The sequence below is a fragment of the Lathyrus oleraceus genome, chromosome 5 (genome assembly GCF_024323335.1).
Source record: "Lathyrus oleraceus cultivar Zhongwan6 chromosome 5, CAAS_Psat_ZW6_1.0, whole genome shotgun sequence".
In the NCBI taxonomy this organism is placed as follows: Eukaryota; Viridiplantae; Streptophyta; class Magnoliopsida; order Fabales; family Fabaceae; genus Lathyrus; species Lathyrus oleraceus.
In genome coordinates, this window is record NC_066583.1 from 607,521,589 (window position 1) to 607,535,968 (window position 14,380).

A 14,380-nucleotide genomic window follows, 5' to 3' on the forward strand; every position below is an offset into this window, starting at 1 on the left:
CTAGGTGACAACTCGGGTTCAAGAGAGGGAACATTGATAGGTGTTCTAGGGAGGCTAGGACCAAGGATCAGAAACTCGGACTCAGACTCTGACTCTGACTCTAAGTCACTTATGTTCTCCCCCTGAGACTGAGAACGAGTGAAATATGACACATTTTCATGAAAGGTGACATCTTTGGAGACAAAGAATTTTCGACTCGGAGGATGATAACATTTGTACCCTCTTTTGTTGGGTGCATAACCCAGAAAGATACATCTGACAGCACAGGGATCCAATTTGTTGCAATATTGTTTGTGAACATGAACAAAAGCAACACAACCAGAAATGCGAGACTCAAGAGTGTGTAAGATAGGAACAGATGGAAAACGTGAAAGCATAAATTGGGCAGGACTTTTATTACCTAACACTCGAGATGGGACCCGGTTAATCAGATATGCAACAGTAAGAATTGCCTCACCCCAATAAGAGGTAGGAACAAACATTTGAAAAAGGAGAGATCTAGCAACTTCAAGTAAATGACGATTTTTTCTTTCTGCGACACCGTTTTGTTGTGGGGTGTCAACACATGTGAATTCATGGAGAATGCCATGTTTACTAGTGAAGTTGGAAAAGGTATGATTGACATATTCTTTACCATTGTCAGAACGAATTCTTTTTATGTCTTTCCCAAATTGCGTTTGTACCATATTATAAAATTGGATAAATATTTGTGGTACTTCAGATTTAGTATTCATCAAGAAAATCCAAGTTACCCGAGTACAATCATCAATAAATGAGACAAACCATTTTGCACCAAAAATATTAGAGGTAGGGGCAGGTCTCCAAACATCAGAATGAATCAAATCAAAAGGTTCATCACTTTTATTAAAACTGGACGGAAAAGATACACGATTGTGTTTTGCCAACTGACAAACATCACACTTAAAAGACTCAACAGAATGGTGTAAGAACAACGACGGAAACATAGACTTAATTATATAAAATGGAGGATGACCGAGACGCTTGTGCTGAAGCCAAATTTGTGAGGCTGAAGAGGAAGACTGAGACTGGAAACAGGAGGACAACATCTTTGGATGGTCATCAGAGAAGTAGTATAACCCTTCCTTTTCCTTAGCAATTCCAATCGTCTGCCCCGTGGTAAGGTCCTGAAAAACACAATGGGACATAGAAAAAATTACTTTACAATTCAGATCACGGGTAAGCTTATGGATGGAAATTAAATTGTGGGAAAGTGTGGGAACATGAAGCACAGATTGCAACTGGAATGGAGGTTGCAAGTCAATATTTCCAGTGCCAACAACACAAGCATGAGAGCCATCAGCAACAGTGATATAAGGAATACTCGAAGGTGTGGTATAAGAGCATAATAATGTGGAATCAAATGTCATATGATTAGTAGCACCAGAGTCAAGAATCCACGCATTCTTAGGAATATTACCACAAACAGTAAGAGATCGGGAACACAAACTCTTACCAGTAACTGCTAGAGACCCAGAACCAGAAGGCTTACTCATGGAGTCAAGCATATAACCTTTTTGAACGACAAAATCCTTAGCATTAAATGGGGCTGGTGGATTTGTGGGAGGTGGAGGTGGAGGTGGTTGATCGTTAATAATCTCAGCCATTGAAAGGACAATCGAGAGAAAACAAACGAAGAAACAGGATGGGTTAGGGTTTCAAAGATGAGTGAACAAAAACAAGAAGCACGATGTGCTACAACACAAAACAACAATGACCCAAACACCCAAAAACAACAACAAACTGCAAACTACAAAAAAAAAAGACTCCGCTACAAGGCGACTAGGGTTTAGGCGGAAGCGAATCCCCCAAAATCGGGAGCTCTTGATACCATGTTGTAGAATATTTTACTGATATATTAAAAAGTGATTCTTACATGTTACATCTACATGCTTTAAATAAGAAAGAATAGAAAATCTAATGGACTTTGACTAATGGGCCTCATTACTAATAGAAATAATTACTATTTACAATCTAATATTTACAACAATTCTAAATCATCTTTTACTTCATTAATGCATAAGTGAAATATAGGAAACATTTTTCTGTAACCTACTATCAAAAGATAAGTTTTGTGTGTGTGCAATTCACATTAAGGTATTCAAAGTATCGTAAAAGATTTTTGGCGTTAATCCCTATTGCATCCGATATATAATAATTTAAAAGACGAATTTATTAAAAAAAAGACAAATATTAGTATCTGGAGGAGCAGGAAGTGTGAAAGTCATAGCACAAACTTTTTAAAACTCTGTCATCATAATATTTCTTTTAAAACTCAATTCAATTCCAGACACAAAGAAGATCACAAACCAATCTCACTGCGACAGTTTGAAAAGGTAGCCCAAAATCATCATAATTAGAGTGAATGTGTTCTCATATTCAACTCAAATACATGCGAAAAACTCGACTAAATGAAACAGAGTTTAATTACAAAGATCTTTTAGCGTATACAGAATTTACAGCTTTACAAATAGTGATATAGCTAAGCTTTTATATTTAGCATGAATAGTATCTATCTCCCCCAACAAACTATTACTACATTCTTGCATTAAGTTGTTCCAGTAGAAAACTAACTGCCTTGATATCCTTTTAGCTCAAGAATGCGATATTTAATCTCCTTGTTAAACAGAACCTTAGGTTCTAGGCCGTGATCTGAAATGCACCGTAGAACAGTTTTCAGACTAGCAATTTCTCGATCTCTCGCCTTATCCTGAGTTCAAGTTCATAGTTATCATGCAAGGGTATGTATGAAAATGGAATGTTTCATAAAATATAATTTAAATAAGAAAAATTAAAGAACCTTGATTTCATTGGAGTTGTTGTTCTGGCAACTGGTCTCACATATCTGTTTGGCATTCCGGACGTGTTCTTGCAAGAGATCAACTAGTTGATTCTTGTCAGCCAAGTTATATTCACAACTGAATCTAACAGCTCCAACAAATTCCTTCTTCTTGATAAGATTTTCAACAAAATCTGCAAGGTGCAACAAATTTCACATCATCCAAACTTACTATGACAGATACATAAAAAGAAATATATAGGTCATTTGGTTTCTACTAATTACTTTGATATGTATAAACATGCTGATCCATACAACCCTGTAGGAGAAAAAAAACATGGCAAATTTAGATTTCCTAGTTCATACAACAACCATAATATTTGTTTTTCTGTCACTTGCAATAAAACACAAATTTTGCGAAACTGCAAACAACAATCAAGCCTTATCCCACTAAGTGGGGTCGACTACATAGATCAAACTATGCCAGAATGTTCTTCTATCAAAAAACATGTTTCTATCCAATTTATTAATCTCAAGATCTTTTCTAATAGTTTCTCTTATGGTTTTGCAAAACTATATCTACCATAATTGATTAAGTGAGTAAAAAATGGCCCTATCTTAGAGTTCTGCACTATCTCAGAGACTAGCAACTTTAGGTTTTCATAATGATTGCAAAAAGGAATGGCGGGGAAAGTAACAATAGATATAAGCACGTTTGATTTGATAAGTAAAATATCAAAAGCATATACATAAATCAGCATACCAGAAACTTTATTTGCAAAGCCCAGGGTCCTAAACAGCTCCACAGCTATCCTGTGATGAGCAACAAATGCAAAAAGCTCCAAAATTTCATCTTCGATAAAAGAAGTAACCAATCCATAAATTGACAAAAGCAATAGAAAACCAAGAATCGCCAAAGAATTTTCAGTATTTTCTTTCATGTTAGCTTTCAAATCAAGTGCTAGCTTCAATGCTTCTTCTCTAACACAGGGTTTAATATTTGGTGAGATTCTCATCAGTTGTTCTAGTAGATTGATGCGGCTATCATTAATAATCACAACATTGTCTCCTTTCCAGTCACAAAGTGGAATAGTGGGGTTCAGTATTATATCCAAAACAAGTTTTGCTGGATCTGATGATTCTAGCAGATTAACTAAAACATCACTGCAAAGTGACTCAACCCCATCAATTTTCTCACATTTATCCAACTGCAATCCTGTTGCATCAATGGTAGCATTTAATTGATAATCCATATAAGATGTAAATGCATATTTATATAGCAGATCAAGATATTTAAGCTCACTCATATATTGATAGAGGCATCAGTATTCAGTAAGAAAACCATATACTGCGAAAAAATGTAAAACATCTCCTAGATTGAAATGCCTGGGTGACAGAGGAAAGCATTATAGTAACAGTTGTAATCAATGTCAATATAGAACCTGAACCGAATCAGTGGAGATAGTGTTAGATTGATTAATAAACAAAACTAGAAATAGTTGCACTAATAGGACTATTAAGTGCCCCTCGATGTTTGTCAGGATATTGAACCTACACTATTTGCAAGATACCTGAAAATTGAAATTACATTAATCCTTCATTAGCAGTACCATAATATCATAATTAAACCTTAGTCATGGATGAAAAATGCAAGAGTTTTTTGCACCTTTAGCGATTTATAAAATGTACAAGGGTGAAAGATATAACCCAAATTAGTGGGTGTGATAGAAGCTTTTCAACTAGACTAAGACATACAATACTAACATGATTAATTATGCGTGTAATGAATTACGTAGATCAGGTTATAAAAAACATCATTATCGTTAAGAGGAACAACATTAATGAAATTCTTCCACTAAACTAGGTGAATAAGAACATTTACCTGAATCTTTTTCCTCAACAATATATTTTGATAATATTTCATATTGTTTTTCTGTCAACTTAGTCTCTTTTAGTTGTCTATCAATTTTATTCGCCTTTGACTCAAGATCATTGACTTGTCCTCCAAACTGCTTCTCTTTTAAAGTGAGCTCCTTAACCTTTAATTTGAACTTATTCTCTTTTAATTCAAGTTCTTTCCACAATCCTTCAAATTGCTTCTCTTTTGATTTGAAGTTTTGAAATTGGCTTTCAAAATGCTTCTTATTTGATTCAAACTCCTTAACTCGACCATCAAGCTCCTCCTCCTTTAATTTAATGTCCTTCACTCGACCTTCAAGGTCCTCCTCTTTTGATTTAAGGTCCTTCACATGGTCTTCAAGTTCTCTCTCTTTTGATTCAAGTACTTTGCCTTCAAGTTGCTCTATAGACTCAAGCACCTCCATTCCGTTGTTGAAATGCTTCTGTTTTGATTCCAGTTTCTTTACCAACTCCTTCAGGGGCAATTCAAATTCTTTCTTTTTGGATTCAAACTCCTTCACCCGGCCTACAAGTATGTTCTCTTTTGACTCTAACTCATTGAATCGTCTTTCAAACTGCTTTTTTATAGATTCCATCGCCTTTACTTTTCCTTCAAGTTGCTTTTTTGTAGACTCAAACACCTTCACTCGGCCTTCAAATTCATCCTCTTTTGATTCGAGCTCCATAACTCGGCCTTCAAGTTCCTCCTCCTTTAATTTAATGTCCTTCACTTGGCATTCAATTTCCTCCTCTCTTGACTTAATGTCCTTCAATCGACCTTCAAGTTCCTTCTCTTTTGATTTAACCTCCTTCATTTTTCTGTCAAATTGATTTTCTTTTGATTCGAGCTCCATTGCTTGACTCGTGAAATGCTTCTTTTCTGACTCCAACTCTTTCACCCGGCCTTCAAATTCATACTCTTTTGATTCAAACTTCTTCACCCGGCCTTCAAATTCATCCTCTTGTGATTTAAACTCCTTCAACCGGCCATCAAACAGCCTCTCTTTAGACTCAAGTTCCCTAACTCGTTCTTTCATTTGTTTCACTTTTGATATGACCTTCTCCACTTGGATTTTGAAATGCTTCTTATCAGATTCAAGCTCCTTCACTCGGCTTTCATACCGCTTCTCTTTTGACTCAAATTCCTTAATCTGACCTTCAAATCGCATCTTCATTGACTCAAATACCTTCATTTGAGCATGATCATCCTTCATTATTGACATTACCTGTAGTAACTTCTTCTTTTCAGACTCGAATTTTTCTGTTTGTCCGCCAATTAATTTGTTCATTTCATGCAGGTCCTTCTCTTTAGCCTTAAGTTCCAAAGTACATTCAGCAATTTTTTGGGAAAGAGCCTTGAGTTCCCCTTCCTTCCTTCCACATTCCTTATCAATTTTATCAATGACTTGACGAAGTTCAATTTCTTTTGAAATGTTACCCTTGACTTGATTAAGTACTATCTCTTTCGTCTTGAGTTCTTGTGTGCGCTCTCCAATCAAGTCCTCCATCAAATAGAGCTTTCCTTCCTTCACTACAAAATCCTTGATACATTCTTCAATTTTCCCCTGCATTTTGCTGTGAGCTTCTTTAACGCAACTAACTTTCTTATTATTATTTTCAAGCTCTTTGCAGCACTCCTCAATCTCTCTCTTTATGGACTGCAATCTCTTCTCTTCTACTCGCGTCTTCCTTTTTCCTTCCTCAAATAATTTTTCTAACAATGCAAGGTCTTTCTTCAGAGAAGAAAATGACTTATCAGATGATTTTACCGGCCTTACAATTTTATCCGACAAATGAATATCATCTTCACCTTTATCGTGATCATCATACATTGACACCTTTGATTTCTTAACTTTAAAATGCAAGGAATCGCTATCATCAAATAGCCTTTTAACAAACACATCACGTTTATTACTACATTTTCCCAAACTCGCAATCCGAGGAATCCTTGTTGACAAAAGAACATCGTCATCATCATCTTTCAAATCAAAGTCATCGTCACAAAAAACAGGTTCCATCACATCAGAAGTGAGATATTTAACATGTAAATTCCCATCATCATCATCACCACCACAAAATTTCGGCTTAACACAAGCCTCAAAATCCATGGTTCAATTATAGAAACCGGAAAGGCTCAGCAATTACAAACACCGTATAAAATCCTGATAAAAAACCGAAATTATAAAATATATAAATATACAAAAAAGTTGATTTAAAAAAATTCTAGGTCAAACTGAACCATCAAGTAACACATTGTTACATTTCCAGAAGCAAAATTAAACAATAATCCCTAAGAACAATGGCACAATAATCAGGGTAAAAGTTTGAACAAATATAAATCTAGAGATTTAACAGCTCTAAGATTACGTGATGTTGATTTTTTCTTGAGAAAGCAAAAATGTGATAGATAAATATAAAAAACGCATGAAAAGTAAAGAGAATGAAGAAAGAGAGTAAAGTTTTGAGATGCTTACAATAATAATAATAATAATAGTAATAATGAGAAAACAGAGAAAAATAGAAGATGAAGGTGAAGGGAGAAGAGGAGGGAAATTTTGAGAGTTTGTTACTACTGCTGGAAAGTGTCAGGCGTGGTTAGGTGTGAGAACGGGGTCCCACAAAACAGACTCTAAAATGGAAAATAGCTCGCTCACCTAGTTCAACTCAGGCTTTGTCCCTTTCGATTTAAGATGGTTACCTACCTTCTCATTTTCCAATTACTTGCTAACAATATTACCGCGCGTTCATATATAAAAATTTATTTAATCAGCATTCTTATTTTTTTTACTCTAATTTACACATGTACTATTCATAAATACGGTAAATAGTATAGTGAACAGGAAATCTATACATGAACAGTTGTGTGAACGGTTTATGAATGGTTATGAAGTTGGTTAATGAAATGTAAATAATTGGTTAATGAATTTATGAAGTTGGTTAATAAACGTTCAAATATTAAAAATAGTTTTTAGTGGTAAAATAAAATTGATTAATAAAATATAAAAAAATTGTTTAACGAAGTTGGTTAATTAATACCCAGATATAAAAATAATTTTTAGTAGTAAAATAAAGTTTGTTAATAAAATATTAAATATTAGTTAATGAAATTATAAAGTTGATTAATCACACGGTACTCTTAAATAAAAAATAAAAAAATTATATATTTTTATAAAATAATATTTTATTATTGTAATATAGTATGGTGAACAGTAAAATACGGTATAGTGTATGTTTTTGTGCATGAATAGCATTTTTCTTTTTCTTATTTAATACGATATAAACTAAATTTAAATATATGTGTAAACTTATAAATTTAAAATGAAAAAAAAAAGTTTTCATATTTAAAAATATTTAATTAAAGATAATTATTGATTAAAATAAAATAAATATTATTTTAATGATGATCCGTAAAATGAAAAGTTAGTGGTGTGCTTCATTATTGAATGTTATTCAATTTGATATAATATAAAATATTTATAGATATACATGTCAATTTATAATGTATTACTTAATTATAAAATAACAATGATTATATAAACTCAATTATATTAAATAATTATAAAGAAAAAAGATAAGTGAGATTGAGAAAGAAAAAATTCACATTTGAAAATAAAAAGTTTATCTCTCAAATAAAGATAATTATTGATCAAAATAAAATAGATGTTGTCCTGATAGTAACCCGTAAAATGAAAAATTAGTTGTATATACTGTTATTGAATTTTATCCAATTTATTACAATATAAAATATATTTAAATACAAATATCAATTACAAATGAGTTACTTAATTATAAAACGAACAATAATCATATAAATTATGAATAATTTATATATGTAATAATTATAAAATAATTATATTTTTATTTTAAATAAAGTTTGTGTTTTAAAAATTCAATATTTTTGTTCTTTGTTGAATTAAGAGAAGATCCCGAAGAATAGAAAATTTTAAAGTAAAAAGTGGAAAATGAATGAGGTGGTAAAAGGAGGTAGTTTTAATTTTTTTAGTATTTATTAATTATAAATATGTTATTTTATTAACATAATTTTTTTAATATATTAAATTTTTTTATAATAATATATTTTAAAAGATAGACAGTTTATCTGTTTTCTCTCACTCAATAAAATAGAGCACTCTCATTTCGACAAGTAAAATATAGGCGAGAGTTCTTTCTTATAGTGTTTCATTATCTAAGTATTTCATTAATATATGTATTTTGACTTTGCGTATCTTGAATTTATTTATCTTTATAGAGTCCAATTTATAAAATATAAGAGGTTTAACATTAATCATTCATCTAGAAATAATTCTCTAACCATATTTTCACGTTTTACAATATAAGATATTATTTTTTATTAGAATATTATGTCTATATTTAAATATAGAGAGATGAATTTGAAAAAAATAATTAAATCAAGTTTCACATTCCATGTTAGTAGAAAAATTTCTTTAGTCTCACATTACTTAGATGAGATATATTTCATTTGTCACTTCATTAAATAAGGAAATTCCTTATTTCATTTCAAAATACACCAAAAACTTATTTTGAATTTTTCCTTCTTCACTTTCATAACTCTGCGTCTTTCGAATTTTCAAAACGTCAACTTCTCCCCCTTTCTACTCGTTGAATTTTCCGAGTAATTTCTTGAATTTTCTTTAGAGAACTATGTTCATTTCTCCTCGTTTCAGTTGAGAAATTATCAAATATGATTTTTGGATTCTCTTTAGAGAATTATTCGAATTTTTCTTTATTTGAGAAATTATTTTGAGTGGTCAAATGACCATTACTAAATTCTCTTTGGAGAACTATTGTAATTTCTCTTGGTTTGAGAAATTATTACGACTGGTCGTCCTGCCAGATACTATGAGTGGTATTTATACCATATTCAAATGGTCTTTGTACCATCAAATGGTGTATTTCTAGACCGATTATCTACCATACAAATAATAATCATACAATATATAATTGAGTTGTTTTATCCTGGAGGCGGCGCGATAGTTCGACTGCTTTGCATAACTTTAGGCAGTGCCACGAAACGTCTTAAAGAGAGCGACTTAGTCTGCGACTCGACCTGTTAATTTCTTTTGTGGCTGATTTTCAAAAACCGTGACACAACGATTTTAAGACATATCGAACTGTCATGGCTACGGAAGAAATTAACGGTAAAAAATATGGATTTAGATGGAACACTTAATAGTATTGAAGTTGAATATGTTGCACATATTAAAGCGAACATTTACAGCTCATAAAAGAAATCATCTTATGAAAAGAGAATGATTACAAAATCATATTCTGAATAGACTCGCAGATGATCTGTGATTATTACAGTAGTTGCAATATTGCAAAATAGGTTTGGGATGCTTTGAAAAACAAGTGTGACACGAAGAAACTGAAGCAAATGAGTATGCAAGTAGTCGTTATCTCAAGTATCAGATGGTATAAATGAAAGGTTTGTGGAGACTCAATGTCACAAACTTCAAAAGATTCCTTATGAGACCATCCCAAAAGGTATGTGTTTAGATAAACCATTTTAAATTTCCTTTATTATTGACAAACTGCCTCATAGATTGAAAGTTTTTAAAATTATACTTTGCTGCAAAATAAAAGTATTTTTAATTGAGAGTCTGATTACTCGCCTGAAGAAGAATCTTAGAAACATGATCAAATATAACAATTATTGGTTGTTTTAAACAACAAAAAGAAATTTGGTGTAGTTCTGAAGTCATTTGGCAAATAATTAAAGAATCAGAACTGCAATGTTGTGAACTGAATTAAGAATGAGAACCCTTCAAGGGTCCAATTACTCCAATTGATAGACAACAACCACCATCATAACGAAATGACACTGATGTTTTCTCTTAAGTTAATTGTGGAAAACTAGGTCATATGATTAAAAAAATGTAAGATCGGGCTTCAACCTCGTGTTGCTCCTAATGCACGTGTTAATCTGATTGGTGAGCAATTTATTGCTTTGATCACTGAAATCAACGTGATTGGCGATTCTGATGTTTGGTGGTTAGAAATTGGTTTTTCTCATCATGTTTGTTATGATCGTGCAATGTTTAAAATATACGCAAATAAGAAAGTGTTGTTGGTAGTTGCCCACACCACTAACGTAGTTGGTACTGGAGAAGTGGAACAGAGTCCACCTCTGAAAAGACTTTAATCTTAAAGGATCTCATGCATACTCCTGATATTATAAAGAATCTTGTTTCTGATTTTCTTCTAAATAAGACATGGTTTAGTCAGTCTATTGGGGTAGATTTATACACAATTACTAAAAATGATAGTTTTGTGAAACTGTTATGTTTAAGACTTTTGACTGCTTGTTATGTCCTTAATAGAGTTCCCAAGTCGAAAAGTAAGATCTCTCCTTATGAGATATTAAATAAAAAAGACAATCAACCTTGTCTTATTTATGAACTTAGGACCGCCTGGCTTATGTCCGAATTTTGGATCTGAAGCGAGTCAAACTCGTTAATAGAGCCTATGAATGTTTATTCATTGGGTATGCCGCAAATAGTAAAGCATATAGGTGTTATGACCTGAATGCTAAAGTGATCATAGAATCTAATGATGTTGAATTCTATGAAGACAAATTTCCTTTCAAATTGAGAAATAGTGGGGGCACTGAATCGAATCACATTCCTGTGATAAGAAGCACTGAAAGCAACAATGAAGTAGAAATAGAACTTCAACGAAGTAAAATAGTAAGAGTTGCTAAAGACTATGGGTCCGATTATGCAACTTATAATGTAGAAGAAGATCCAATAAATCTTCAAGAAGCTTTGTCATCTCTGGATTCAGATTTGTGACAAGAAGCTATTTTTATGATAACATAGATTCTCTTGAATCTAACATGACCTTGCACTTAGTAGACTTGCCTCATGGTTGTAAACTAATCGTTTGTAAACGTGTTTTGAAAAAGAAATTAAAACCTGATGGAACAATTGATAAGTACAAGGCTCGCCTTGTAGCCAAAGGTTTTAGGCAAAGAGAAAATATAGATTTCTTCGATACTTTTTCTCCAGGCACTTGAATTACATTCATTAGGGTACTTATTTTAATGGATACTATTTATAACTTAATAGTACACTAAATAGATGTTAAAATATTTTTTTTTAAATGGTAACTCAGAAGAAGAAATCTATATGGACCAACTGGAAGGGTTTGTAATTCATGGGTAAGAAAACAAGGTATGTAAGTTAGATAAGTCTTTGTATGGTCTAAAACATTCAGGCCGTAAATGATGTGAAATCATTGTTGTGCAACAACTTTGATATAAAAGACCTCGTAGAAGCGAACATGATTCTTTGTATCAAGATCACGATATTCGAGCAATGAATTTCTTTAGATCAATCACATTATGTGAAAAAGATCTTAAAGAAATATAATTACTTTGACTGTAAACCTTGAGCAAACAAGTTACCACATTATTCGCCTTGTTCTACTGATCAAAAGTCCTAACCTATTGGTCATTTATTTTCAGTATTAACCATTTAATTTTACTTTAAAGAACTAGGGTTCTTTGAGTTTTTGAGCAAATTCTCCCTACTCGGAGCAAATCAATTACTCTGATGCAGGAAAACATGAATGATGAAGTGTTTCACAGTTGAATCCATGTTTGATTCATGTTAAAAACACGAGTTCATGAAGTTGCTAAATTGAAATCTGGAGGTTGAAGATGAAGTTCTGTGCGTGCTTTCACGCCAAATTAAAATCCTCCCTCCAATCAGAAGGCAGCGTGTGTCCCAGCCGTTGTGTTGCAATTATTTTCTTTTTCTTTTTATTTCATTTAATTCATTTTTCTTCTAAAATTAATTAAAAATAATTTCTTTATTATTTTTTTATCCAAATTTTTTCCATAATTCCATAAAAATATTTTCTACCTCATGCCATTTTTTGAAATTTTTAAAAATTATTTTTGCATTAAATGCATATTTTCTTTTATTTTTGATTTAATTTTCTTTTTGTATTTTTATTTTAATCATTTTCAAATATTTTTAACCCCAACTTCTGAGGTCTATTCACTCTAAATTTTATTGACCTCCCACATTTTTATTGGACTTTTGTTTGATACTTTGACCCCTTTTTGACAATTTCCATTTTATTTTCTTTATTTAATCAATATTAAATCATTATTAATTGAATTTTTTTTTATGATCCTGTTGATATTTTAAATTGAGTTTGATTGCTTGGTTAATGTTTTCTTCCTTATCCTTAAATCATTGATAGATGGACTTGAGGTTGATCAACCTTTTTTGATTCAAAACTATTGATAGATGATTGTGAATCATCTCCAATACTTTGCAATAATGATAGGTTAACCCTTGAAGCGCCATATTTTGAGTCCTTTGATTTGAGGATAGAATGATCCCTTGTGATTATCTTGGTTCCCTCTTTCACTCTCTCTACTTTCATCTCTCTCTCTTTTTGTTTTAACCATTGTATTACATGTTGTATGAGATTGACTTTGTGTTAGTTCTCTAACATGTTTGATACATACATTGTTATTGACCGACCTCACATAGGTATGGCTTCTACATAAGCCTACTTACAATTGTTTAACATAGCTCTAGATTATCCTGACACGAGCGACTAACCATTAACTCATAACATTAATCATTAATCTTTATATTATTGTCTTTAATTCAAGTCATTTAAATTCAAGTCATTTAAGTTTATGTCATTTACTTAATGCACTTTTATTTTATGTCCCATTAATCATCACATCATACTCTACTCATCTTGCTATATTCATTTGTTGCTATTATCCTGTTTGACTTTTGGCTTGTTAAAACTTAATGAATCAAAACATGATAAAGTAGCGTGGACCTAATCTTAATCATATGCTTGATCTAGAGTATTGAAGACCATTTGGACTTTGAACTTGGACTTAGGATTTAGGCCCCTTTGCTTGACTTGGAGTGACATTAGCCTTGATACCTTGTGGACACTCTGACTTGCCTTTGTCCCTATTTGAGATTTTGACCTTGTGTGTTGTTTCATCTGCTTTATACCTCTTGCATGCATTTTCTTAGGTTTAATACACTCTTACGTACACATGGATTCCTCTTTGGCTACCTTACAATGAGACATATGACAATACACTTTGCACCCACATGACTTTCTCTTGGGCTATCAAACAATGAGACCCTAGGCTAATTTTGTATGATCATGCATCTTTGTTTGTTCATGAATCCTTTCCCTTGATTTGGCTTGACCCAATTCACATTGGATCTACTAAATCCCTTCATCTGTTACATCTCCCCTTTGTCTTTATCAAGTGACCATAAGTCCCTTGGTCATGTAATGGAACTAGCCTCTGTCACCTTGGAGCATTCAACCTCCCACCACAAGTCCAAGACCTATCTCTCCTCAGCAGTCAATCATTTGACTCATCCCCATAAGCATATTTGAGAACCTGCTTCAACAACTTGTCAGTCTTTGACTAGGCTTGCATGTCATGAGCCTTAAGCAATAGAAAATGATGTAGACCCTAGCTGCTCAGAGTATTCGTTTATATTTATAGACTTTAGTGAAGTTCTATGCCAGTTCACTATCAAGTCTGCAACTTGACCCTATGGCTCTTTATCTTCTTGGTTTTGACACCATTGTAATCAATTCCTTTTAGAGACACACCTTTATGGTTATTCCCTGGATTGGCACCTTCATGGTTATTCCCTC

At 32.5% G+C, this 14,380-nt stretch overlaps 1 protein-coding gene across 3 annotated transcripts; it reads right to left on the minus strand.

The window, feature by feature from the left end:
* Positions 1–2,396: 2,396 nt before the first annotated feature.
* On the minus strand, positions 2,397–7,387 carry LOC127086982 (uncharacterized). 3 transcript variants are annotated; one of them, XM_051027811.1, is made up of 5 exons: positions 7,351–7,387; positions 4,680–6,858; positions 3,561–4,013; positions 2,819–2,991; positions 2,397–2,728 (listed from the first exon to the last, which is right to left on the minus strand). In XM_051027811.1, the coding sequence occupies exons 2-5, from the start codon at positions 6,802–6,804 to the stop codon at positions 2,588–2,590; spliced, it is 2,892 nt and encodes a 963-aa protein (XP_050883768.1). In that variant the 5' UTR covers positions 6,805–6,858; positions 7,351–7,387; the 3' UTR covers positions 2,397–2,587. The 3 variants fall into 3 exon arrangements, with proteins under 3 accessions (XP_050883768.1, XP_050883769.1, XP_050883767.1); XM_051027812.1 differs by lacking the exon at positions 7,351–7,387 and adding an exon at positions 7,171–7,330 and having other exon boundaries at positions 2,397–2,670; XM_051027810.1 differs by lacking the exon at positions 7,351–7,387 and adding an exon at positions 7,171–7,330.
* Positions 7,388–14,380: the final 6,993 nt, after the last annotated feature.

Bases quoted from the DNA above. Each gene is read 5' to 3' on its own strand.
- LOC127086982 (XM_051027811.1), bottom strand. From the start codon at position 6,804: ATGGATTTTGAGGCTTGTGTTAAGCCGAAATTTTGTGGTGGTGATGAT. The intron at 4,014-4,679 runs GTAAATGTTCTT...TTGATGCAACAG, and splicing joins TGTTGAGGAAAAAGATTCAG to GATTGCAGTTGGATAAATGT. The intron at 2,729-2,818 runs GTTCTTTAATTT...ACTTGAACTCAG, and splicing joins ACAACTCCAATGAAATCAAG to GATAAGGCGAGAGATCGAGA.